Raw genomic sequence first — 25,741 nt, 5'->3', positions numbered from 1 at the left:
CCTTCAGTGAAGCTCGAGCATTAAGAAAATACTTTAGCTCTTTTGAGAGCATGCTTATGTCAGCTTTCTGGTTAAAAGTGCTGTCATGTATTGACGAACGAAACGTGATTATCCAAACACGTGGAATTTCCCTGGATGTGGAACTGAACCTTCTAAATGATATCCATAAAGATCTCCAAAAGTTAAGGGATGGTTGGCCTGAAATTTTTCAAGAAACAAAATTGGTTTCTGAAGCCATGGACTTGGAGATCGAATTTTCAAATTCAAAAAAACGAACAAAAAAGAGAAAAGTATTTTTTGACGAAGGAGCAGAAGTTGAAGAAGAAGCAATGCATCAAAGTACTGAACTCTTACCCGGTGAATATAAATTTCGAACAGAACTAATTTTTACAGTTTTGGACTTTATTATAATTGATATAAATACTCGTTTTGAAGAAATGAAAGAAATTTGTTCTCTATTTAAACCAATACTGAAATATATGTCCTTAGATGATGAAGAAGTGCAAAAGCTGTCTGCATGCTTGTCATCAAAGTATGCAATCGACTTAAATAGTCAACTTGGAAATGAGATTATTCACATTAGAAACATTCATTCGTCAGTGTTTAATGAAGTAACTGAACTTTCTCCCCTAGTGCTTTTGAATGAGATTTACAACAGAAAGCTTCAAACAATATTTCCTAACATATGTATTGCCCTTCGCATATTCTGCACTCTCCCCTTGACTGTCGCCCAAGCTGAAAGGGCATTTAGTAAATTAGGAAATCGAATTAAAACATGGACTAGATCAGCAATTGGACAAGACAGACTAAATTCGCTAGCTATTCTTGGCATTGAGCACCAGTTGGCAGCACAAGTGGATTTTAATTCAGTCATACACGAGTTTGCGACAAAAAAAGTACGTAGGGTGAGAATATGTTAGTGAATGTTACTGACAAAAAAAAAACACTAAATGTCCATTCTGTAATCCAGACAGGTATATCTATATTCGTTAGAAGTTAAAGTTATGGAAACGTATGTAAGTTAATTTAAATATAAATTTAAAATCTCATGTTCGGAGAGATTATATGTATATGTTATTTTCGATTATTAATTTATATTTACTCTAGAAACTCAATACTTTCTCCTGACTGTGGATTATCTAAGTCAAATGTAATATGTATGTGTGGTAATAAATTCAGCATTTATTTCAATGATATTTCGACTTATAATATCATTACGGTACCATTGTTCGGCTTTAATTTTTACGTCTAGAGCTTTTTATTTCGTAATTCGGATTTTTTTTCCCTTCGTTCATCCGGCTTCGCCTTACTGAACATTCATAATTCACAATCATGTAACCTCACTTATCTCAAACATGACAAATTATCCAATTTTTACCGCATGAAGTTACTGTATTTGAAAATATATTTTATAAAAGATGATTAAATTTTAAATTAACATTAAAATTAAAAAAAAAAACTATCGGCAACTAAACAATTGAACATCACATATGAATGCAATTTTAAACTACTCATTTTGAAGTTAATAAGTGTGTGAGTGAAAGGAAATGAAGCGCGACAGTTAAAAAAAGGAATGGGGGTGCGAGGGTCATGGGGGGGGGGCCGGAATGAAAATTGGTACCGGGCCCCATTGCTGGTAGCGGCGGCCCTGTATACACCCTGGGTATTTACCCTTAAAAATAAATACCTGGGTATTTTACATCACTAATTGTTGATAACGTCAGTGTTACTCAATCATTCGTTATTATATATATATATGAGGATGTGTTTTGCTTAGTACCCGGATTATTGGTATTTTTGTTGATCCGGATTGCCTTTGGTCCCAGTTATTCCGGATAAACGAAGGTTGTACTGTACCACCGTTTTCAGAAATATTCTTTCTGCTACCTGTTGTCAGACGATTCCTCCAACACAACCTGCAGAGATTTGGAACCTTTGAAAGTTTTGGTGGGCACTTCTATGTTGGCAATCAGTTCGGCGGCGTTCTTGCACGTCGTCGACTTGTCGCTGAGGTCGTTCGATTTGTCCTTGCTGAGCAGTTCGAAGATGCTGGAGCACTGCGAGAAGAGTTCCGAGTCGAAAGTGTCGCAGTCCACCTGGTACTTGTTCTTTTCGAGGATTCGGTAGAGGTAGAGCAGGACACTCTGCAGGGAGAGAATCTGCAGTTTGAGCTTCTGGTTTTGTATTTTGAGGTCTTCGGATTCGCTCTGTAGTCTGGAATAGAAAATAACCGCTGTTACTAATGACAAACTGGGTTTAAACCATACATGTCATGCCTCTCGCCAAGCAAGGTAAATTATTACAAAACCTCAAAAATGAGAAAAGAGAAGATTCGGATTGATTAGAAGGGCGTGATCCATAAAAACACATTAAAAACAATTTTAAAACTCAAGAATAAAAATTTAAAAGATAGAAAAATATTAAAAGAAGACCAAGTGATCAGGGTATGAATTTTGTATGACTCTCCACATCCCATATATGAGTCGTATTGAAGCGGAAGTCATTTTCAATGATAGCGAATAAGTAAAATACCAGTAACACGAGGATGTGTTATTTAGATTACATAGTTGGTTTAAATTATCATAATGCTATTTCCATTGAGAAGGAATACTAATGGAGGGAGCCATAGCAAATGTCTCAGTGAAATAAGCTTGGGACTCAATGTTTCCCAGGTCAGGTGACTTGTTTGGCTGGGAAGGTGTCGCGTTTTGGCACGCAATCGCTCTTTTGGCATTAAATATTTTTCAGACGACGCGACGGCGCTTATTATGAAATCGGGGCTCCAAACAGAGCAACTCTGGCTCCAACTCCTTTCCACATAATAAATAAATAAATAAATAAATAACGGATACAAATACAGGCCAATCATTCAAACTCTCTCTCCCCACTTCTTATCGGATTTTAAAATATAATGTCATTGCATTTTTCATGTATTTTGATGTTTATTCTTTGAAATGACGGGCATGTACAAATAGTTTAAAGTGTTCTGTTATTGACTGAAAATTTATGGATTCATATGTATCGTAATCAATGTTTTGAAATGATTTCATACGCAGGCATACTAGTATTTGAATTGAAGCAAAAAATAGCAAATCTTTATTCTTGCGCATCTGCTGTTCACAGGAGCATGGCGAGAAGTGCTTAGAGCCGTTAAAATAATTACTAGTTAAGTAAGAAGTGTTTTTATGGAACTAAAATGTTACTTGCACTCAAGATATACAATGTTTTATAACTTCTATAGGTAAAATAAGTAGAAAAAATTAAAAAATATAGGCAACTGTGGAATATGTACTCGTTGAATGCATATAAATGTTATTTTTTCTTTACTTAGAAGTAAAAAACATTCGTACATGCTAGGGAAAAGTTACTGGACCTCCTGGTGTGGCTTTTTCTTCACAGTTTACAATGCTAGAATACTGCACTATTACTATAAATCTTTTTTTTCCCTTCTACAGTTAAAGGTTGTTTTCATGCATGGCTTCAGCTAATGAAAACTTCTTCAGCGGTTACGGTCAACTCGAAATTGCTCCCTAAGTCACATGGTACTGTTGCCGAATAAGAATAGTAGGGTTGCACTCTCTCTATCTATTCCTTCTCAATGGCTACTTCGTCATGGACAGAAATTTTTGTAGTGAACAATTCGCGCATGTCATTGTTTCCAATTAACATGCTAACCAACAGCTTTATCATTACTTGTCACTTATTCCGTCATAGCGCTATCTTCTTTGACGGCCCAACTCAAGTACGTTGCTCTCTAAGCAAAGAAACGAAAGCCCCTTTCCGTTTGAAGTCAGATCACACAACCACTAAAGGTGCACTCCACACCAAGCAGTGGAATATTCAGAAAAAATTTCAGGGAGGGGGGGATGTCCTATAGTTCCGGAAGGAGATATGGATAATTTTAGCCCCTTTCTACCGTTACAAAATGAAAATTCCGAGTTTCGAGGGAATTTCGTCTCCAAATCTCCTGGCCATGCGCTTGATACCTGGGGTGTCCAACAGACCAATCGAGAGACGATTTACTGCGAATCAGAATGGGATACCTACCTCATTATGTCGCAGTGGTTCGGAGCCCATCTTAAGCTGTTGGTCCTTCGGAAATTTATAACGGTACAGTTGGACCTCCATATATCGAAGTGGCAAATTGCGGGAAAAAAAATCGATATATAGAAATTTCGATATTCAGAAACGATCTTAGTTTATCATAAAAATATCCTTAAAACATTAAAATGAAACTAGTTTTTGCCAACTGTAATGCCGTTTCATGTTTTTGAGTGAGTTTTCTGCAATTTCTGTACTTTTATTACTACCTTCCGATTTCACATAATAGCAGGAACTCTGCTTGCGGAAATACTAAATTTACCAAACATTAGGGGATTTTTGTTTTGACAATGTAATCGGGAGAAAAGTAAAAAATCACAATCTAGTACTTAACTTGAATGATTTTCACTGAAGCTAAAAAGATTAATAATGATAATCAACAGATAATAGGAATAACTCGAAACTGATTTTACTTTATTACTGGTTGCAACTAACATTTGAAATAAACTGGAGGGAATTTAAGAACTCCAGAACGGAACAACGATCTATCTACACACCCCTCAATCCCAAACTCCTTGTGAGTTTCGTAGCAACCTTTGGTGAACATAATTTTCTCCCCTAACCTTCATTTTTCATGAGACAAACAGTTTAAAGTGGAAAAAAAATCAACTTATGTCTGTAAAAGAAATTCGATAAATAGAGATTTTTTCGATATATGGAAGCAATTTTTCTATGTAATGGACATGGAAATTTGCTGGGATTTCGATGAATAGAAATTTTTTATATGTGGAAGTTCGATATATGGAGGTTTGATTGTACTTCATGCTCGGCTAGATAAGCCCATGAGGAACATGACTAGATAAGTTGTCTAAATTAAAATGTTCTGTAAGGATCCGGATGACATCAACATAAAAATGAAAGCAAAACTTGTAAGTAGTATTTAAATTTTGTTATATATTTTAAAATATTTTCGGAACAGGGAGCTAACCAGCTTCACACGCATCAGAGGATTTCGAAGACAGAGTCGATTTTTACTGTACAATAAAAATCGACTTTATGTTGTTACATAACAAAGAGAAAGAAATATTACTTGGTGAAAGAAGGAATCAAACCCGTCCCCTCCTTACGACGCGTAGGCAGCTGCCGGAACAGACAATTGTGGCCCCTCAGCCACGATGGGCCTTTGGGATGTGTTCAAAAGTTTTGAAAGAAGATAAAAAAGTTTATCTCTTCCATTGGAGGTAACACTTGGTCAATATTTAGGAAGCATTCGGAAACAAGGATCGGTTGCCTCGGTGCTACCGCAAGCGTTCGGAAACGCTTGCGGTCGAACCGGTGACGTCACTCAACCGCGTTCGGAAACGCTGCGGTCGTTTTTTGGGGGTCGACTTGGTAGCAACCTGTCGTACCGCAGTCTGGAAGCGGTTAGCGAGGTCACATACGTCACAAAGTCTGTGTTGGCCAATCCAGTAGTGTTTCATGTTTTGATCGTATCGCACGTGACTTTCCCCATTACGAAAGTTATACTTTGATTGGAGTGTCGTTTGCTGCTAAACTAGAACTACCGCGGTGTAACCACCAGCGTTCGGAAACACAGCTGTTCTACCAGGCTTCCGAGAGAAATTTCAGGGGCCGTGGTAGCCCGATCGGTAGAGTGTCGGATTCGGGGCCGGAGGGTCCTGAGTTCGAACCTCGATGGTCGAAGATCCACCGTCGTCATTAAAGGGAACTGGGCGACGTTAAATATGTTCGTGGTCTCAATGTCCTCCAAGTGAAACGATACCTCTGGGGGTGCTAGCACCAGGTAGCTATTGGCTCCTGGTCTAGTTCTAAATTCTCATTAACTGCACGATCCGGTGATGGTGCTGCCATCTATCGGTATAAAAAAAATAATGGAGGCAAGGCACTTAGTATGCAGTCCTCGACATAAATACAGTTGTAGTCAGTTGTGACTCGGAATCGAATCGAGAGAAATTCCAAATACGTCATAACCACACCGGTCTAACCACGCGGTGTAACCGGTGGATCGTTTCCGAACGCAGTCTTAGTGAATCTGCCGTTAGTTAAATTGGAGTTTTCTGCGCAGAATGGTTGCTCCGAATTTGTAGCTCAGTAATTGAGTTTTCTTGTTTATTCATTTTACTGCTTCGTTCGTGTGATCGAACAATAAAAAGCAAGTACGATGATCCTACGACCTTCGTGTGCTGGAAGGTGAATCGTAGTACAAAAGGTGCGTACTAGATTTATATTTAATATTGGATTGTCTCCAATGATCTTGTCGTGGAGTTTTAAATTATTGTGAATGTTTTAATTTAAGAGTATAATTTAGTTTCTTATGCTACGGGAAGGTTAGAATTATTTGTTTGAGAATCTTCTATAATTGAGGCTATTCTAACCTGTCAGCGTCGTAATGCTGTCTTTAGGATCTGCGTAGCCTTCACAATACTGTCGGGTTAGGTCTGCGCCAAACTATAGGATTTTGTGCGTGTGGGGGAGGAAGAGATCACAAACATACTGTATTGTGTCTAAAATTTACTGAAGAAAACTGAAACCCAGCTATCGCTCGATCGCAATTTACTCGTTTTTTTTTTTATTTTTATTTTTTTTTTAAATTGAAGCATCTTGATTTAACCAAGTTAAGAAAAATAGTTTATAAAGGCTCAACCAGGCCAGTCAGACGTTCAATCAGAGAGGTCAATTGAGCCCACGTATTTTGAAAACCTCGTGTAATTATGTTACACCCCACCCCTTGGAAATCTTTTATGGGGGGGGGGAACTAGTTTAGGAGGCCGAAATTTTAGTGGTTTTCGTGAGTTTTACTGCTTTTTACAAAAAAGGAAGTATTGTATTCGCGAAAAAATTTTCACTCAGAAATCGACATTAATTTCCATTTTACTCACCCCCGAATGAATGTTGAGTTTTTTTTTTTTCTTTTTTCGACTCGACCACACGTGGATAAGTGCCTAAGAACGTATAGATACGCGAAATATCCATTATCCATTTTGACAATTCCCGAGTTAATTACAACGAGTTTTTTCTTGACGTCTGTATATACGTATGTGCGTATGTATGTCCATAACTCAAGAACGATATGTCCTAGAAAGTTGAAATTTGGTACGTAGACTCCTAGTGGGAGTCTAGTTGTGTAACTTCCCTTTTGGTTGCATTTGGGTGTATCTAAAGGGGTCTTTCCCCCCTTTTCGGGGGGAAATCATTGTTAATTTCGATGTAAACTCAAGTGGTGTTATAATTTGGCGGACACTTGGCGATATATCGCCAGTCTTTTGGTCGCCAAGTTTTGTCGCCAACTTGGGGCAAAGTTGGTGATTTTTTTTTTAATTGTTAAATTTGGTTTAAATTTGCCACTGTTGGTGATATTTAAAGAGTAAACTATTGAATCACGTTTAAAATGGCAACAATGGGGAAATGACTTTAAATTGGAGTAAAAGGAAGTCATGTGATGCACACATCAGATCGTTTTTAATAGGAAAGAAAAATCAGAATTTCTTTAAACTTTCAGGATATTTTATTCATATTTTGAAGTACACCTTGTAATTGTTTGAATTTACTTCTACCAGAGTTGGTGGCGTTAGAAGCTGCTGTCCATTTGCAGTCGCCATCAGAGCTTGTTGCTGGTGTGCATTACCGAAGTCACAATTTTTGTCTGTAATCATTACAATTTTTTTCTCTAGTAAACAACATATTTCCGTAGAATATGAACCTAATTGTGATCAAAAAAGTTGAAAATCGCAAGTTTTTGAGGTGTTCGATTACAATGTTATGTTTTTCTACCATTTTTTTTAACATTTCTTGCATGGAAAAAAAGAAATTATTAACAATATCATTCAAGAGTTAGGTTCATACAGAGTATAATTGAATAAAAAATATTCACACATTTACAGAAAAATTGGTCAAAAATTTTTTGAACTAGAATGCACACCAGTTGGAAAAAAAAAAAAAAAAAAAAAAAACGTTTTTTCGAGAAAAACGCGTTTGAAACATATTCTTGCATAGTTTTAATAACATTTTATGATATTACAAAAAAAAAAAAAGATTTTACCGGTCTAAACTGGTTTCCCCTCCCCCCTTTAAATGACGGGTTGACGGGCCTGGCTACAATTTGATTTTAACGGTCAACATTTCAATAATTACTCATGTGTAATTACTCGAAAGTAGATACATCGCGACGCTATGGTGTATCTCGTAGATTCTTGAGAAAGTCTGCCGACAATTTCTTTTTGAAAGAGAAAAAAACCTAAAATTTTTAGAGAAAAAAAATCTTGAATTTCATCGAGCGAAGATTTTTATCGTATTTTCTGGGATATAATCTCCGGGTGTAGTATGTACTTGTATTTTTTAAGTTCAGCATCTTATTATTAAGCTTGGTGCTCATTTAGATTTTAGGATTAATCTAATGTAGGTTTGTCTTGTAGTCTATTATTGAAATTTATATTTTGCGTCACAGACAACTAAAATAAGTTCTGCTGCCAGTCTTTGGCTTATCCAACCGGGAGGGCGGTAGTCCTGGAATGGCGCTGGACTTCGCCATTTAAAGTTTTAGGGGGGCGTTTAAGGGTTTTTTTTTGGGGGGGGGGTCTTTTGTTCAAGAGGTTTTTTCATGGTATTTGTGGGGGGAGGGGAAAGTTCGTGATTGCTATTGGGGTTACAGGCACTTCTGAGCTAAAGCCTTTTGGGGGGGGGGGCGGTCCGTCCCGAGTGTTAACCGTCTGGGGGGGGGTGACACCTAAAGGGGAATTGCAAGTTCTGAAAAACATGAAGCTGAAATGCATTTTTAAGAATACAAATTTGAAAATTTTTCGCGAGGAAACTCCCTGGAATTCCTTTTACTTCCACCCTACATCATGGAGTGAATACTATACTCAGGATTAGGTTCACATTGTCAGTACTTCGACTGAAAACTATGAATTCCATGCTTATCTAGTAAAATAAAACCTTTTTTTTGCGTTTGTGGGGGGGGGGATTACATCACAAATTTCCGCCCCAGGTGTCACCCATGCTTGGTACGCCACTATTATTAATGTATATTTTTTTTCATTTTTTTATTCATTTATTTTTTGAGGTAGCAATCGGGTGACATAAGTTTTTAATCACACCTTTTTTTTCTCGTTTAGTCGTCTTGTGATTGGTAGCGACCTCTCATTATGCCCCTCATTGCAAAGCCCTTCAAAGCAAAAAAAACGCCAAACTTTACCCTCAAAACGCTTTTGGGAAAACTTGTCTTGTGAATTTTAAGAATGTTTTGCTTGAGAATGAAATCATTTATGTATATATCTAATGAGAAGGTGCATTCACTATTTAAGAATTGCAATATTGCCCTCAAATTTGCCGAAAAAGTTTTTTTTTTTTTTGGGGGGGGGGGGGGAGTGACGTGACTTCCCATCGGGAAGTCTCTCAGCTTCGATGAGAGGACATCTGCCTCCAGCGCGGTTATGGACCATTCCAAACTGATGAGTCCATACTAAGAATGAAACTGCAGCCTCTGTATGACATAACCCAACTATCGGTGTATTGCATGTAACACTAATAAATGATCCACAGAATCTGAGTTGTGTTATAAGTTAGTCTGTCGAATGTCGACGGGAGATTCACCTCACCTGTTGCTTTGGTCCTTGAGCCTCGAGTTCTCCAGCATGGTGTGGTTGAGCCTCCCCACGACGGAGGTGAGCTCCCGCCTCAGATTCGAGGTCTCCCGGCCTCCCTTTGTCACGTGACGCGGGGAGGCGACAGGTCTCAGGAAGACGACCCTGCACACTGGACGAGAAGAGGACAGTAGGCGACTCACCTCCGTCGGGTCGCAGCCGATCAACAGGTGGCCGTTCACTTCCAGCAACCTGCAGAGAGACAAATCTATCACGATCCTGGATGTTGGCTTTTTTTGTCAAAAACTAGTTCCGGCAAGGCTCGCGAAGCTGTTAACATAGGTTTCTACCAGAGAGAAACATCTTTATGACTAGAATATCGTTGGAAAAACGTTCGAGGTTTTTGAAGTGATTTTTTTTTATGTGAAGACTTTGAATTTCGAATCGGAAAACTTTTGTGTGTCGGAAGTGACGCAGTTGTTTCTTGTGTGACGAAACGTCGCACATGCACTCTTCTCGCTTTCTTTCATTCTCGTTGTCCGTACGTTGCGTGTACAGCAGCTGCTGGTTATCAACAGAGCATCCGTTGAAACCTTAGAGCAGGAATAATTAAATGCATAATAATTGGCAGCAAGTCCAACATTGGCTTCGCAACAACTGAAGTAAAGACGTCAAGACATGTGACTCAACAACGACGAATTGTTAAGATGTTTTGCATGGAATTAGAGATAGAAATTTAATTTCTTCCAATGCCTTGCTTCAAAAGCTATCACGTGACTTGGGACCTTCGCTTTACGAATAAAAGTCTTCACTCCCTCCATTCAATCTCTTCTCAATGATTGAAACACGTGTGTATAACCAACACACTTCGAGTTATGTTTTACCTTCTCGTTGTTTATAATCTATTTTCGTCATTAAAATTTACAATTTTGTTGGGAATATGCTGGAGATATCTTGGCCGGGACTCAATCAGGGATCCGATGGATACGAAGCTCAGTGCTTTGCCGATTGAACCGTTGTGATCGTCAGTTAGATTACACTGTGCGGCAATATGAGTTATGTGTACGAAAAAGAAAATTTCTCTTCTTAGGAACGAAGAGATTATACAGTGACACATATATAAGTAAAGGAATGATAAACACTATATATGCTAGTCAAAAGTGATCGATGAATAATTAAAATGTTTGTAATACAAAAGTCTCACTTCTATCGATTGGTTTAGTGCTTTACTTTGCGATGTGTTACCGTAAAAATTAGAACAACTGTTTATAAAACAAAGATGATCCTTTTCATTCAACGACAATCGCAATATGTGTTTTTTCTAAAATACATTTCACGGTCATCAAAGCAGAAAGATTTTCATCAAATTGCAAGGCCTGGATCTCTGCAAAAAATCGAGTTTAAAAATCTCTTTTAGTTTCTTGTCAAATTGTTGACGAAAGTCGTTTTTTGGCTCACGCGTGTATATGGTTTCATTGACGAAAAAACTCTTAAAAAGGAGTACTTTTAAAGCTTCCTTTCTTTTGAGTGATAAAACCTCAAATCACCCTCGAGGAGCGTAACAGGAGAACGGCGTGCCTTATTTTTTTTTATTTTTACAGCAGAGACTCCTCTTATTTAAATTTTAACTCTTAATTTCATAACCTTGTTCTTGTATCTTCAATCTTCAAGGAAAAAGTCCCGGCTTTTTCTCCAGCGCTTCACCACTGGTAATAAGCAATATCCGCTTTAGGGGCTGTCTACAAATTACGTCCCGCGATGAGGGGGAAAGGGTTCCTGATAATTTTTTCAAAGGTCTACGTTTCCGCGATTGTGAACTTTATGAATGGACAGTTCTGTGACTGAAAGAAAAAACAAAGGACTTGTCACAACTCCTGATTTTCGTCATTGGATTGCTTTCCATTTTTCGAAAATATTTTTTTTTTCTGAAAAAGCATGGTCGAAAGCATGGGGAGCCAATTTTTTTGTTATTAATTTTTGGTAATATTTTCTCTTTAAAAAAATCTTAAAAGAAGTTCAGTCGCTGTTTTCACCTTCGTTGCTGACGTCCAAGTAAACAAGTCGCTAGGGTTACCAGAACGAAGTTTCAGGCTATAGCCAAATTTTGCCAAATGAATATTTTTAGCTAAAAATTCTCGTTCCGCTAATAATTACTCGCAGTGAAAAACCACAAAGGGCGATATCTTGCCAGAAATGACAGCCCCGCGATCAGATTCAAGATGACCCTCTTCACTTGTGACGTCACACGATGAAACATTTTATCAGTTTCAGTGTCCTTTTAGACACTCTTTTGACTGAATGAAACACCCCCATTAACCACCAGTTGGGTCACGTTACCTGTCTCCGGCCTGCAGGTCGGTGCTGTGGTGTGCCCACTCCACTTGGGGTATGGAGGGCCCTTCCTGTCCGCAGGACACCAGGACTGAGTTCTCCAGGGCCGGATGTTCGCTGGCATGTAGGGCTGGGATGGAGCCCCTCTCCCGGACAGACTGGATATACGAGTGCAACGCCTCGCACACTCTCTGCGAAAGAAAACGTGGAAGATTAGATAAAGGATCAGGTGGGGTGAAAGGAAACATGGGGTAAACGGGAAGCAAACTATTACCCAGCAGAATTCGGAAATAAAAGTTCATATCTCGAAAACGGGACGATATATATATAAAAAAAAGTTAACTACAAAACTGTTCAAAAAAGTACACCTTTCGCAAAAAAATGCAAGCTTGGGTAAAAATGATGCAAGTGGACAGAAGAAACGGTTGCTGTGCAAAAGTACAGAACGCACCTTTGTTTGATCACGTTGAACAAAACTGCACTCGCTAGAAAAGATGCTCATGTATCTGTATCTGTAATGCTCAAAATGTTGTTTTTCAGCATAAATACGTAACTAGGCATGAGATTGTTCTTTTTGCTGCACAATTGTACAACATGGCAGAAAACACCTCTTGGTATAAGCAGCGATAATATGGTTTCGAAGCTCCTGCAATGTTGGGATACGGGTTGCATACACTTATTGTTTGATATAACCTACGGATAAAAATCCAAAGGTTTCAAGTCAGAAAACAATGGAGGCCATTCTGAGCAGCAACAATAGCAGATTCCGCAAAAAATTGCTGAACCCTGAATTAAGGCAGGAAAGGGGAGGCGGACTGTATCAAATATAAATTATGTGGTTAAAATCGTAAAAACGGTGCAATTTTCATGAAACTTCTAAAAATCCGCGAACAATGGCCGGAATGGCAAAGTGTTATATCAAAGTGTGTTATCTTTCATACGTGAAATCAACAATCAACGACGCTGTCTTGTTTTCAAATTTTGAGATACGGTGTTTTAAATTGACATGGTGTTCATTACCTTAAAACATAACTTTTTTTTTCTTATTTTCCCCAATCTCTCTTTTTATTCTCAGAACACGAACAACAAGCACGATAATCTAAAATAGCGATATACCTAGTTGTTACTTCGTTACACTTCCTGCCCTTTAAAAAGACGATAATGGTATCGGAATGGCTTTAGGTAGGTTTGCCAGATTTCTGAAATGTTCAACCGGGGCACCTGAACTCCACCCCTCCTTCCAGCATCGCGAGTATGCAAAAGGATACACAGTCCTGGCTGTTTTTTGGGGGGGGGGGATTTATAGGGAAGTTCATTCTCAATGCTATGAATAAATGGTTACTAATTATGAACCTAAAACAGGGGTACTTAGAAATGACAAAAGCAGATAAATTTCGTACATGTTAATTTTTGCAAGTTCCTTTAGTAAGAAGAAACACTTTGAAGGAGGAATAAAAATTTGAACACTTAGTCCAGTCAATAGGTAGAAAAAAACTGGCTTACCTTACAAAAAATGGGGTCAAAGATTTTTTTTTTAAATTTGTATATACTAGTGCCAATATGAAAAAACCAAGTTATCCAACACGAAAAACGTCGGGAGAATTTTTGGGGGCCGAAAAACCCCAAAAATTTGTGACTTTTTGCGGCATTTCCAAAATATCTCAAAAATGGTTAAAATTAGAGAAAAACTTCGAATGTAAATGTTGAAGAGGATTAAATTTCCTTCAACTTTTGTCATTACAACATTTTTGTAGCATGAAAAGCAAGCGAGTTACAACTTCTTGAATGTCACACTTTTTCTGAACCCCTCAGCAAAGTTCGTAAAGGCGCATCGGATAACGAAGGAAAAAAGGAGAAACACCGACTGCCTGACCTTGGAAATGATTTGTCTTTCGCAGCTGAGGGTAAATCAGCCTCTGTTTCCTTTAACATAAACAAAACACCCCCATTCTATCCCTTTCTTTTCTCCAAATGCGATGTATCGACTCAATAACAACGCGTATTGGTCATTTCAGAGTTCGAGCAAGAGTATGTTTTATCAATTTGTGTGTTCGGTATTACAATTTTTTTTTATTTTTTATTTTTTTGGAGAAATGATTACGCCTGACCAAGATGTTTTTTTTTTTTTTTATTTGCAAAATCAGTTTGAATGAATAATAGAAAATCTTCAGAGATGCAGTACAAAACGTCAAAATGAGGATCATCAGTGATTTTTGAAGGACTTAAAAGAAGTAATAATTCACACTGCCTGTCACAAATGCTATATCAATGAGCAATCAATCTCTTCCTTCGAAGTAATGGTTTAACCTAACTTGGTAAGCTAAATTCCCCAAGAAAGATTTCTGGCAAATTATAACAACAAAAATCGTCTTATCCAACTTCTTAAGACGTATTTCGAAGAGGGTGACATTGAAGCCAGGCAGGTTCAAGAAGATGCCGACTTACTGTTCTTTCAAAAGTGAAGGAAATTGAAAAGATTGTTATAGCGGGTGAGGATATGGATCTGTTGGTGCTGATGACAGTTTTAGGACAGCCTTTCAGCAACTTGTTCTTTTTAAAACCTGGAAAAGGGAATACTTGTGATTTGTTTTTTTCCCCACTAAATCCCTTAAGTTTGACCCCAGCAATATTCTTTTTATCTATGCGTTTAGCGGGTGTGATACGATATCGGCAATCTTTGGCCAAGGCAAAATTAAGTTGTGCAACATAGTCAAAAAAATTCCTGAAATTTCGGAAGCTATTGAAGTATTTATGGATCCGATCAGTCATCATGATGCCGTAGCTGCAGCTGGAGAAAATATTTTGAAACTATTATACGCAGGTGACGTAAGGTATTTGAACCTATCTTTGGATACTTTACGATTTAATCTTTTTATAAAACCAGTATACAGAGCCAAAATAAATTTTGCAGTGTGCAAAAAAAAAAAAAGAAAAAAATGCTGGATGTTATCATTCATATTGGTGCAACCAGAAAATTCTAAGTTGGTTGGGCAACATAATTGATCTAGGGAAATGGGGTTGGGAACACAGAATGCAAGGTCTATTGCCTGTTGACTTGAAAAGTGATTCAGCTCCTCAGACTCTTTTGAAGATTGTATCTTATTGTACCTGCAAGAAAAATTGTACTAGAGCCTGTTCTTGTTGCAAGGTGGGTTTGAAATGCTTCAGCATGTGCAAACACTGCAGTGGCATAAATTGTGAAAATGTTGCACAAATTTCATCTTTGGATGAGACTGCAGAAGATGATTTGTCTTAGGAGCTTTTGGAATCACAACAACAAGGAGATGAACAATTCAAGGACCACAGATTCTTTCTACCCCCTACAGATTCTGAACAAGGAGAACCTGGGCCTTCTAAACGGCTTCGAAGAAGATAAACAACGTATTTTGTTGTCTTTTCTCTATTTGCTTTAAGGTCGAATGAATCTCCCTGTAATTTAGATGCACTTATTAAACTTCCACAGTTCGATTTTCATTTTGAAAGGTAATTCTTTTGGGTTTATGCCTTAGAAAGTCAGTTTCTGCAGAATATTTTCAAAGTGTTCATTACGCATTACTATTGTACCTTCATTTGTGCATTATTGTGTCTATTGTTTGCTTATTAGCACCCTAATATTTATTAATTTACATTTATATTCAATTATCTCATTTTCGCTTGTAATAGTTAGAAAAGATGGTACGAATTATGTGCTTTCAATGAATGTGTAGATTATGTAATTAAATTACAAACTGAAATATAAATCAAATAATATTGGAATCTGATGAAGACTACCTCTATCAGATCCGAAATATTAGTTCATGAGCGGTGGGGGGAGGCTTTATTATTATTATTGTATCAACATAGGATGCATGATTGTGTTGTTTGTTTGCTTATTAGCAGGGCCTGATTACCGCACAGGCCAACTAGGCCTGGGCCTGAGGCCTCCTCTTCCTAAAAGGCCCCAAATTACTTAAAGAATTATGCATAGCATTACAACTATACAAAAAATACACACATTTTTAAAATAATAGTCTTCAGTGGCCTCAAAATTGTTATGGGCCTTGGGCCTCACTTTTAGTTAGTCGGGCTCTGCTTATTAGCTGCAAAATATTTATTCCTACACATTAATATTTAAAGATCGCATTTTTGTTTGTAATAATTAGACTAGAATGTACGAATTATATGCCACAAATGAATGTATATAATGTGTAGTCTAGTTACAAACTGCTATGTATCATCTGTTATTGGAGTCTGATGAAGATTACCCCTGTCAGACCGGAAATGTTAGTCCGTGAGCAGTGAAGAAGGAGCAGGAAACTTAAACTGTCGAAAAACTCTTTGAAACTTAAGTTTCTATTCGAGTTCTAATAATTGTGACGCTTTGTTTTCGGTGTGAATGCTTTTTTTTTTTGCGGAGTGGAGGAAAACTGCCTATTTTCAAAGAGCTATAGCAAGTTTGTTATTTGTGCTACAAAAAAGTTGTAAATACGAAAGTTGTAGGAAATTTAATGTTCTTTAAACTTTGTATTTGATATTTTTTCCTAAGTTGAACCATTTCGGAGATATTTTGGAAAAAATAAAAAAAGTCATACATTTTTGAAGTTTTTCGGCCCCCAAAAGTTCTCCCGGGGTCTTTCGTGTTGGATAACTTGGTTTTCCCATGTCGGCATCAATATGTACAAATTAAAAAAAAAAAAATCTTTGACCCCATTTTTTGTAAGGTAAAATGTATCTATTGACTGGACTAACTATTTACAGACTTTTTATTGGCTAGGACTTTTTTTGGAAAGTCTTTTTTTTTGTTTTAATCTTGTTGAAAAAATCCTTATTAGCTAGTCTGATATTAATTTTGAAAATCAATGTTCAAATGAGAAAGTGATTAACCTAAATATTCTTTCACAGTTAATTATGTTTAGACTTTTTTGGTCATCTATAATCAAATTTATCTTTTCCCGGGAAGCGAAGTAAACCGGCCGGAAAACCGGGATTTTGCCTGAAAACCGCGATTTCTGGCAAGCCTAGCTTTAGGTGAACGTGAAATGACCCACCTGATTGTCCGGGGAGGCAGCGGGCGGCTGTTTGTCCCAGAGGGCGGCAGATTCCCAATGTTGCTCTTGAAGCGACAGCAGCGCCATCTCTTCCTTTACCAGTCGGTACTCGTACTCGGCGACCGATATTTGGTCGTCAATAGAGGACCTGCGTTCAAAACACACTACTTTTACAACATGAAAAATACACATGTGTACAGAATGCTTCATAAAAGGGAGGCAAAAATTTTAGATAATAGCACTCATCCAAACAAGCAACTTTCGTCAAAGAATGCATGTTTGTAATCTGAACGCAAAGGAGGTTCAGTTATTCAACGCAAGGACGCTCTAAGTACAGTTAAATTTCAAAAGCAAGCTTGATGAGATGTGATTACAATTGTCCAAAAAATGAATATCAGTGGCCATGCAAGCGTTACAACAGTGGGAAAAGATTTGAGAATTTTCTGAAAAATACCTGACTCATCTCGTTCACTACCCACCCCTGTAGCGGCCTAAAACCCTGTGATAAGGTTTTACTCTGGTTCAATATGGATCGCATATTAGCGTGTTCGAATGATAGTGGAGTAAGTCAAAAATTTTACAAATTGAATTAAGTAGGTTTATGTTCTTCTTTAGTTCCACTCTATCAAGTGTACTAATTGTGCAAACAAAATGGAATATTATATAAAATATACAATTTATTTCAGCATTTGTATAAAAAATATACAATTCACTTGGAAAGCACGAAAGTTATCCATTCGCCGAAACTTCTTTAAGTGAGAATATGACAGCGATGTAAGTCCCGGTGTCTATGACGCTGATTGAGACAGCAGTCCAAATTTTCCTCTAGGAGGAGCATCATCCATTCACAACAATCCATGCATGTTATTTAACGCTGTGTTTTACAAAATTTTCAATGACTCGAAATTTAGTCAGGGTGATTTACGCCACTTTTTTTCTGACCACGACACATAGTCCTATTGCTGTTCCTAATATGATGCACAAACTTGTTATAAAAAACCTATCTCCATACAATTGTTGAGCGTCTAAACCATTTCCATTTACAGATGTGTCGAAAAAGTTCCTTTTCCCCCATTAGAGAAGAGAATCTTCCAGTGCACATTGCGACAGTTGCATACTCGGACCAACGGCTCTTACACACTCTATGGACAATGAATTAGAAGCCCTTGAGATATGAATTTGAAATGCGTGCACTGTGGAAGGGTCTGGAAGGAGTTCATAATATGGAGCACGTTCTGCTGGCATGAAAGTGGTGCCCTGATGTTCCTCGAAGGGTAAACAAACAGCCATGAGATACCTAGATATACTGGCAGATCAAGTGCACCCTGTAATGTTGCATTTTTATCCTGACGGCGACGGATATTTCATGGATGAAAATGCAACTATGCATCTTGCGAGAAGTGATGAAAATTGGTTCGTTGAGCATCAATCTGACTTCTAACACCTTCCCTGACCACCGCCGGTGGCCAAACTGTTATAACCAGGGGTTCCAGACGAGTGAATATATTCCCCCTAAGGTGAAAGCATGGTGCCAAGGGTGCCATACTTTTCTCCGCACGCACCCCACCTCTTAGCCGTAGGCCTTAGGTTCCACCGCCAGGAAATAGAGCAGGGGTGCGAAAACAGCAGATAATCGCAGACAGGGGTGCCAAAACAGCAAGCAATCGCTAAATGACTCGCTGGCGCATGCGCTTCCGGCAAACATTCACCATTCAACCACTTCAATATGGCAGTCGAACGATAGGTTGCATCTATGCGTGGCCTTCTATGTCTTTCACATTGAATGAAGTACACTATTGGATTAAATCTCAACTTTTCTAGGATAATTCTTTAAAATAACAAGTACAGCTTTTGATCACTTTGTAGTTTTTAGGGCTTTCAAACATAGTTAAAAGTACGTTTACTGCTTTTCAGTTACCGTTAGTCCGTTATGGTAGCGTAGTACCGTTAGTTGTTTAGCTTCAGTTTACCGTTACTGTCGTGAAATTTCCATCATTCAAAACGCTACTAAATATATCTATCATTATTTTCTTGAGTACTCGACAGTGTTGCCAGATGGTCAAATCCAGGTTTCCCCAATTTCCTTCCAACTTTTCCCCAAACGCAATGTTTTCTATCAAAATTCCATAAATTCAAAAATTATTTTTCCAATAATATTTTCTTAAAATGAATCGACTTCCTTCAATATTTTTGTCTCTTGAAAAAATATTTTTTCCCCAAAAAGCCAAATTTTCTTATAAAATTCCCCAACTTTTTTTTCTTCCCATTTCCGCTTTTTTTTTTTTGTCTTCTTGATCTTTATCTTTCTTTATCGTTATCTTTGCTAATAATAAAGCTGAAAGTCTGTCTGAATATCTCTCTGTCTGTCAGGATCTCTGTGACGCGCATAGTGCCTAGACCGTTCCGCCGATTTTCATGAAATTTGGCACAAAATTAGTTTGTAGCATAGGGGTGTGCACCTCGAAACGATATTTGGAAAATTCGATTTTGTTCTTTTTCTATTCCAATTTTAAGAACATTTTCCCGCGCAAAATTATCATACGATGGACGAGTAAATTACCAAGCTATCATAACGTGGAACCGTAACGTGGGCAAGCCAATTGGCGAGAAATTCATCATGCATTATTTGTAAATATACAGGGAAACCAAAACACCTTTTAATTTTCTACTGCGGGCAAAGCCGTGCGGGTGCCGCTATTCATAAATACAAGCGCCTGACTGAAAGATAAGAAATAGCCAAATGTTTATTTTTCTACTTGCATTTACTACTCTGCTTCTGTATTTACATTTAACTATGATTTTTGTATATATTTATCCTTCATCACACTTATTTGTACCTGTTTCACGTATCAACTAGTTACTCACGCAGAACATTAATGCGAATTCCGTAGCATAATATTCCACATAATGCGAAATGCGAATTCCATAAAGTTGAGCAAAGCTAAATCAACGCTATTTGATACAAACAATGTAACTATTACTTCTTGTCGTGAATCTAAACACGAAAAAAATTCTTTTTTCCCCGAGGTTTTTTCTTTCCCCAGGTTTTCCCCCCAAGAAAAAAAAATTCCCCTCAAAACTCATTTCCCCAAAATTTCCCCACAGAGCACCAGATTTCCCCAAAATGGGGAAATTTTCCCCAATCTGGCAACACTGGTACTCGATAAGAAACATTTAATCACCAAAATAATAACCGCAATAAGATTATAAATAATCAAAATGTGAGAACCTAAATAAAAATGATTCTTGTGCTTCGTAGATTACTACAAAACAGCAAGCGCAAAAAATAAAAAAGAAATCGCTCTCCGCCTAGCTTTTTTTTTTTCTTTCTTTTTCGTTCAAGTGTTTGAATCATTTCCTGTTAGCGTTTAATATTTCGATAGCGTTAGGAATTTCTTATTTCTTTAGGTTTTGAAACTGTCGAAAAATTTCATATGCATTTTATTTTATTGTTACTCTTGATTGAAATTTTGAACGTTCGAGAAACGATTTTGTTTTTCCGTAACTTTAATATCCCAGAATATTTTTGGCTCTTCATGTAAATAATTCAGAAGTACATCTACACTTTACTTTCGGTGCGGTTATTTCTCACAAATGATCATTAACTTAACTATGATTATTGAAATAATTACTCTTCTTTAACTTTAAATATATTTGTGACAACTCTTTGATACCAAGTAAAGTGGGTAGATATTTATTGTTTATTCATTTTTAATATTACTTAGTAAAAAAAAAACAAAAAAAAAAAAAAAAAAAAAACTCATCAGTACGCAGAATTTTTTCACAAGTTTTTAACGGCCCGAGTGTTATTATAATTATTATTATTTATTTTATTTATTTTTAAGAAAAGGATAAAAATTTCACAGGTCCTTAATGTTTTTCATTTGCTTTTACTGACCCGTGGGTCAAAAGAGGTTGAGAAACACTGAGTTGAGCACGATCAGATGAATTAAAGCAATGAGCACTTCTAAACTATGTTGAAAACTCTGAAATATGATCAAACGCTGTAATTACAAGTTTTAATCATTTCCAGTACTGAATTCATGCAATGTGAAAAATCTCCAAAACGTAAAATATCATGAATCAAAACAAAACTATTAAAAAAAAAAAAAAAAAGAATTACACAACTGTATTCAAAAACGCACACAATACGGGGTTGGGGGGAGGAGGATCTACAGTGAGGGTGCAATTTCTCTCTCCGAAGGTTTATTCTTTTCACCCCGGCTGCCTATTTTTTAAAAGGTGCCTGTTTTTCACCCTAGTTAGAGGTGCCATTTCGGCTCCGTATTGGGTGCCGCTGCTGAACAAGCGTTTCACCCCTGAAAGGTGCCGAATGCAACCTGTTGTTTTAACAGTGCAGGGAAGGTGTTGGAAGTCGCAGGGCCCGGATTTTAACCCCCATAGAAAATGGGTGAGATGTAGTGGAAAGACGCATCCGACAGCGCTCTCCTCTTCCATCTAGTTTACAAGATCTAAAAATTTGCATAACCAATGGATAGTATTCTCTGGATGTTAATGCACTCCAGAAGCTTGTAAACTCGATGACCAAATGAATCAGAGCAGTTATCCGTGCAAAAGGTGGCTCAATAAAATATGGGTTTCTAATTCATTGGCCAATGGATGTATGAAGGCGAAACTTTGTACAGTTCTTATTCATACATATTTACATGCTGTTAGTGTCACTCCTATCCCGACAATTTACAACAGTAATGGGTTTTTAACTTATGTATTCTTTGATAAACGCTGATAGCTCGGATGCTTAATATCATCTTTTTAAGATTTGCCTGTCTTTTATAAAACACTCTATTTATTCAGAAGGATTGAAGCTTTTCGCTTGTGGTACTGTCACAGGCAAACCTAACGAGGAAGCCGGAACGTTATACATGATGCTCTACAGCAGCTCGAGTTTCATGAACATCGTCTAAAACATATTCCAGATTTTGGCAATCTTGCACATGACGCTGCCCTTAAGCCTAGAATCCCTTGCACTGATTGTTGTTTCCTCAGAAAATATTGACCTGCTTTTACACATTGAATTCTGATGATGACTAGGTACCCATTTTACTCTCCTTAAAACGACAAGGGCCATTCTAAACATCTTTTTGCGTGCATAATCTAGCTTTTCTAAGTATTATTATCTCTTTTAGCTGCAGTTGCCTAGATATCTTCAAGAGAAGAGAGGCGTGAAGACCAAGCGCTACTCCTTAGCTAACCCTTAATTTATAATTTAAGTATAGTAATAATGTGAGTGCCGTGTAAGGTATCCTCTCAGTGGTCATAATCATAGCAGAGATCTTTATTGTTAAGCAGCATATTACAATGAATGGCTGTCCTTGGGGTACAGTCTATGTCTATGAACAATCAAATGTTCCTCACAGCATGATTCTACCAGAAATGTTAGTTATTCATCCAATTACATTCAATTAGTCTGGACTCGACAACAAACATTCCTTGAGACCTGATTATACAGTGAAACCTGTGTAAGTTGACCACTTGCGGTGCAGTACTTTGGTGGTCAACTTAAACAGGTGGTCAACTTATAGAGGGTAGTAATGAAAACTTTTTTTTTTTTTTGTCATTTCTTGTCCAATGCATTCATTTTCTAATTAATTGGAATGCTTTAAATTCACTTTCATTGTTTAACATTACTTTAAAATAATAAGAAAAAATGTTTAAATATTTTTAGAGATTATTTACCAGAATGACGTGTAAAGTATCATACAAATTTAAAATTTCTGTGAATCGATCAAAAAAAAAAAAAAAAAAAAAGCCTCATTGCTTATGAAAAACTACTTACTTGATATTAACAATTCCTAAAAAATCATAACAAGTCAAAAGTGACTCAAATTCTTCATTTGATTTTTTCTTGTACATTTGTAACCATGGTAATCTACTTTTCAACAAAAAAAAACTCCTTATTGAAGTTAGGCTCATTTTCTGGGACTAAACAGTAGCCCAATGCTTTTCCATGGAAACATAAATATTCATAGGTTTTTCTAAAATGTCTGGTTTCTTCTTCGAGGCATAACTGATATAGCTTTTGCCTAGTGGTCAACTTACCAAGGGTTTTTTACAATACTCCAAACCACAGCTGGTGTATATTAGTGGTGAAGATAGACAGGTGGTCAAGATAGAGAGGTGGTCAAGTTACAGAGGTTTTCCTTCATCATATAAGATAGGACTAATTCCGTTCCTGACAAAAGCGATCAACTTAGACAGGTGGTCAACTTACAAAGGTGGTCAACTTTACAGGTTTTACTGTACAAGGAACCTTCAGTTATTTACCCAATCAGTTTGAACTTGATGAACAACCAGAATGTTTCGTGGCCTAATTATACGAAGAACGACATTATTCCTTAAAGTCTGGATACGATAAAAACTAATATTACTCGTGAAAAACTTCTATGATAATAAAATGGATTGAGTTATAGGACTTGGTCCGGTGTCTCCATTTGTCTGCTTACTTTACCACCCCTAATCTGCAGACTAGATACAAAAGTTTTCAAGGGCATATTTTTGGTTGACTCTTGTTATTTGGGGGGGGGGGGCAAGGGGGAAAACTGTCCCCTTACTTTTAAAAGTAAAAGAGATTTGCCGCTACACTTTTTTAGCTTGAAATTAACGGCCGATTGAAAAGGATAGTGTTACCCTATTAACATGTTTAAAGAAAGAGGAATTGTCTCAATAAGTGCTTGGTTTTTTTCCGACCCTCCTGTTATTGGTTTCATAAAAATGAAAATGGAGCTTTGATTTGGACGGAGGGAGTGTACTGTGGTCTTGCTCATCCGTCCTAAGTTTTGAGTGCGTCTTTCAAATTTTTGAAAGAAATTCACATAATCAAGAATAACGCAAAAATCCAATAACCCAATTTTTGAAGAAACACATAAAATTAGCTTTTTTTTTTTTTTTTTTTTTGTGGCTCTTCTCCCTCTTTTTTGGTGCACTAGTCGACAATGGGCAATGTAGTGTTTGAGAAACGAAGAAAATAATTTGTGACCGATATTGGCGAGTCAGGAAGGTGATGATGTTGACATTTAGTGACTGAATTATTTTGTATTTCATGTATTTTTACGTAATTTTTCTATTTCAAATCGTTGTACATTTCTTTATTGTTTTGTTGTTGATGACTTTACTGTTTTCTACATTTCAAAATTTGTTATCAAAGTTTCTTTAATGCAATTTTTACTTCCTTTTACAAAAAAGGAAGTATTGTATTCGCAAAAAAAATTTCACTCAAAAATCGACCTTAATTTCCATTTTTCTCACCTCCGAATGAATGTTAAGTTTATTTTTCAACCCGATCACACGTGGATATATGCCTAAGAAAGTACAGACACCCGAAATATACATTTTGACGATCCCCGAGTAAATTACAACGAGTTTTCTCGTGACGTCTGTATGTACGTATGTATGTGCGTATGTGTGTAAGTATGTCGCATAACTTAAGAACGGAATGTGCTAGAAAGTTTGAAATTTGGTACTTAGACTCCTAGTGGGGTCTAGTTGTGCACCTTCTCTTTTGGTTGCATTCGGATGCTCCAAAGGGGGTCTTTTGCCCTTTTTTGAGGGGAAATCATTGTTAATTGCAATGTAAACTCAAGTGATGTTATAATTTGGCGGACACTTGGCGATATATCGCCAGTTTTTTTTGGTCGCCAAGTTTTCTCGCCAACTTGGCGATAAATTTGGCGATTTTTTTTTAAAAATCTGCTTTTAATTTGGCCACTGTTGGTGATATTTAGAGAGTAAACTATTGAATCACATTAAAACTGCCAATAATGAGAAAATGACATTAAATTGGAGTAAAAGGAAGTCATGTGATGCACACATCAGCTCGTTAGCTCCAATCTCATGTATCTGCGATACATGAAAGCTAATGATGTAAAATCAAGTGCTTTAAAAAAAAAAAACCTGGGGGGGGGGCATCGCTCCTGGGAGGATGAGCATCCCTGTTTAAGTCACCAGCGTCCACTCACCCGGCGATCTTCTTTTTCCGTTCGAGCTCGGTCCTCATCTTGGCGATGAGCCCTAGTTTTTCTTCGATGCTCTTGGCCAGGTGCGCCCTCTGTCTCTTCCCTGGCTCCTCCGTCATGGCACCTGGAAAGGAGAAGTGAAATTGATATGCATGAACGAATGCATTCCTAGACACTTGGCGACAGACTGTATGAGTGCACACTTCATAAGCAAGAAAGACGTGTATCTGAAATTGTTAACACTTGGCGATGAGTATCTTCCGAAATTCTTGTCAGCTACTTTTTACCCTTTCTAACCCTGTAGTTCGTCTCTGTGTGTGTGAAAGATTTCAGCCTGTTGAATTTTTTCTTCACAAATATCCAAGCGAATACAGATGACCGATTATATTACTTTTGAACAAAAAAATAAATTAAAACGAAACGATATATTAGCAGGATTGCATTAATCAATGCGGGGTTCTAGAATCAATAAGGAGACATTTATTAAAAAATAACTACAAGAAAACTATAGACCCAAAATATTTTCACAATACAGCTCCTTTTTCAAACTTGCTCAAGTTTCATTCAAATTTTGCCACGGAAATATAAAGTTGCATGTTTGTGGCACCTGGGGCGTGGCACCCGTATCCGCTATTCCTGTTAATGGTTGATGGCTCCCCGAAGTGGTCTGGCTGTGATTGGCCAGAATGGTAGGCCGATCGGTACATCCATAAAATGAGGTATTTAAAATGAATGGGAAGGAAAAACAGATAGATTAGCCCAAGTTTCT

General features: G+C 37.3%; 1 protein-coding gene across 1 annotated transcript; it reads right to left on the bottom strand.

Moving 5' to 3' along the window:
• Positions 1-1,764: 1,764 nt before the first annotated feature.
• On the bottom strand, positions 1,765-25,091 carry LOC129223306 (uncharacterized). Its single transcript, XM_054857872.1, has 5 exons — positions 24,976-25,091; positions 17,000-17,147; positions 11,979-12,163; positions 9,657-9,893; positions 1,765-2,214 (listed from the first exon to the last, which is right to left on the bottom strand). Exons 1-5 carry the CDS (start codon positions 25,089-25,091, stop codon positions 1,884-1,886), a joined length of 1,017 nt encoding a protein of 338 aa, XP_054713847.1. The 3' UTR covers positions 1,765-1,883.
• Positions 25,092-25,741: the final 650 nt, after the last annotated feature.

This window comes from Uloborus diversus, chromosome 5, assembly GCF_026930045.1.
Source record: "Uloborus diversus isolate 005 chromosome 5, Udiv.v.3.1, whole genome shotgun sequence".
Classification (NCBI taxonomy): domain Eukaryota; kingdom Metazoa; phylum Arthropoda; class Arachnida; order Araneae; family Uloboridae; genus Uloborus; species Uloborus diversus.
The sequence above is the reverse complement of the archived record's forward strand: the minus strand, read 5'-3'. Positions and strand labels throughout refer to the sequence as shown.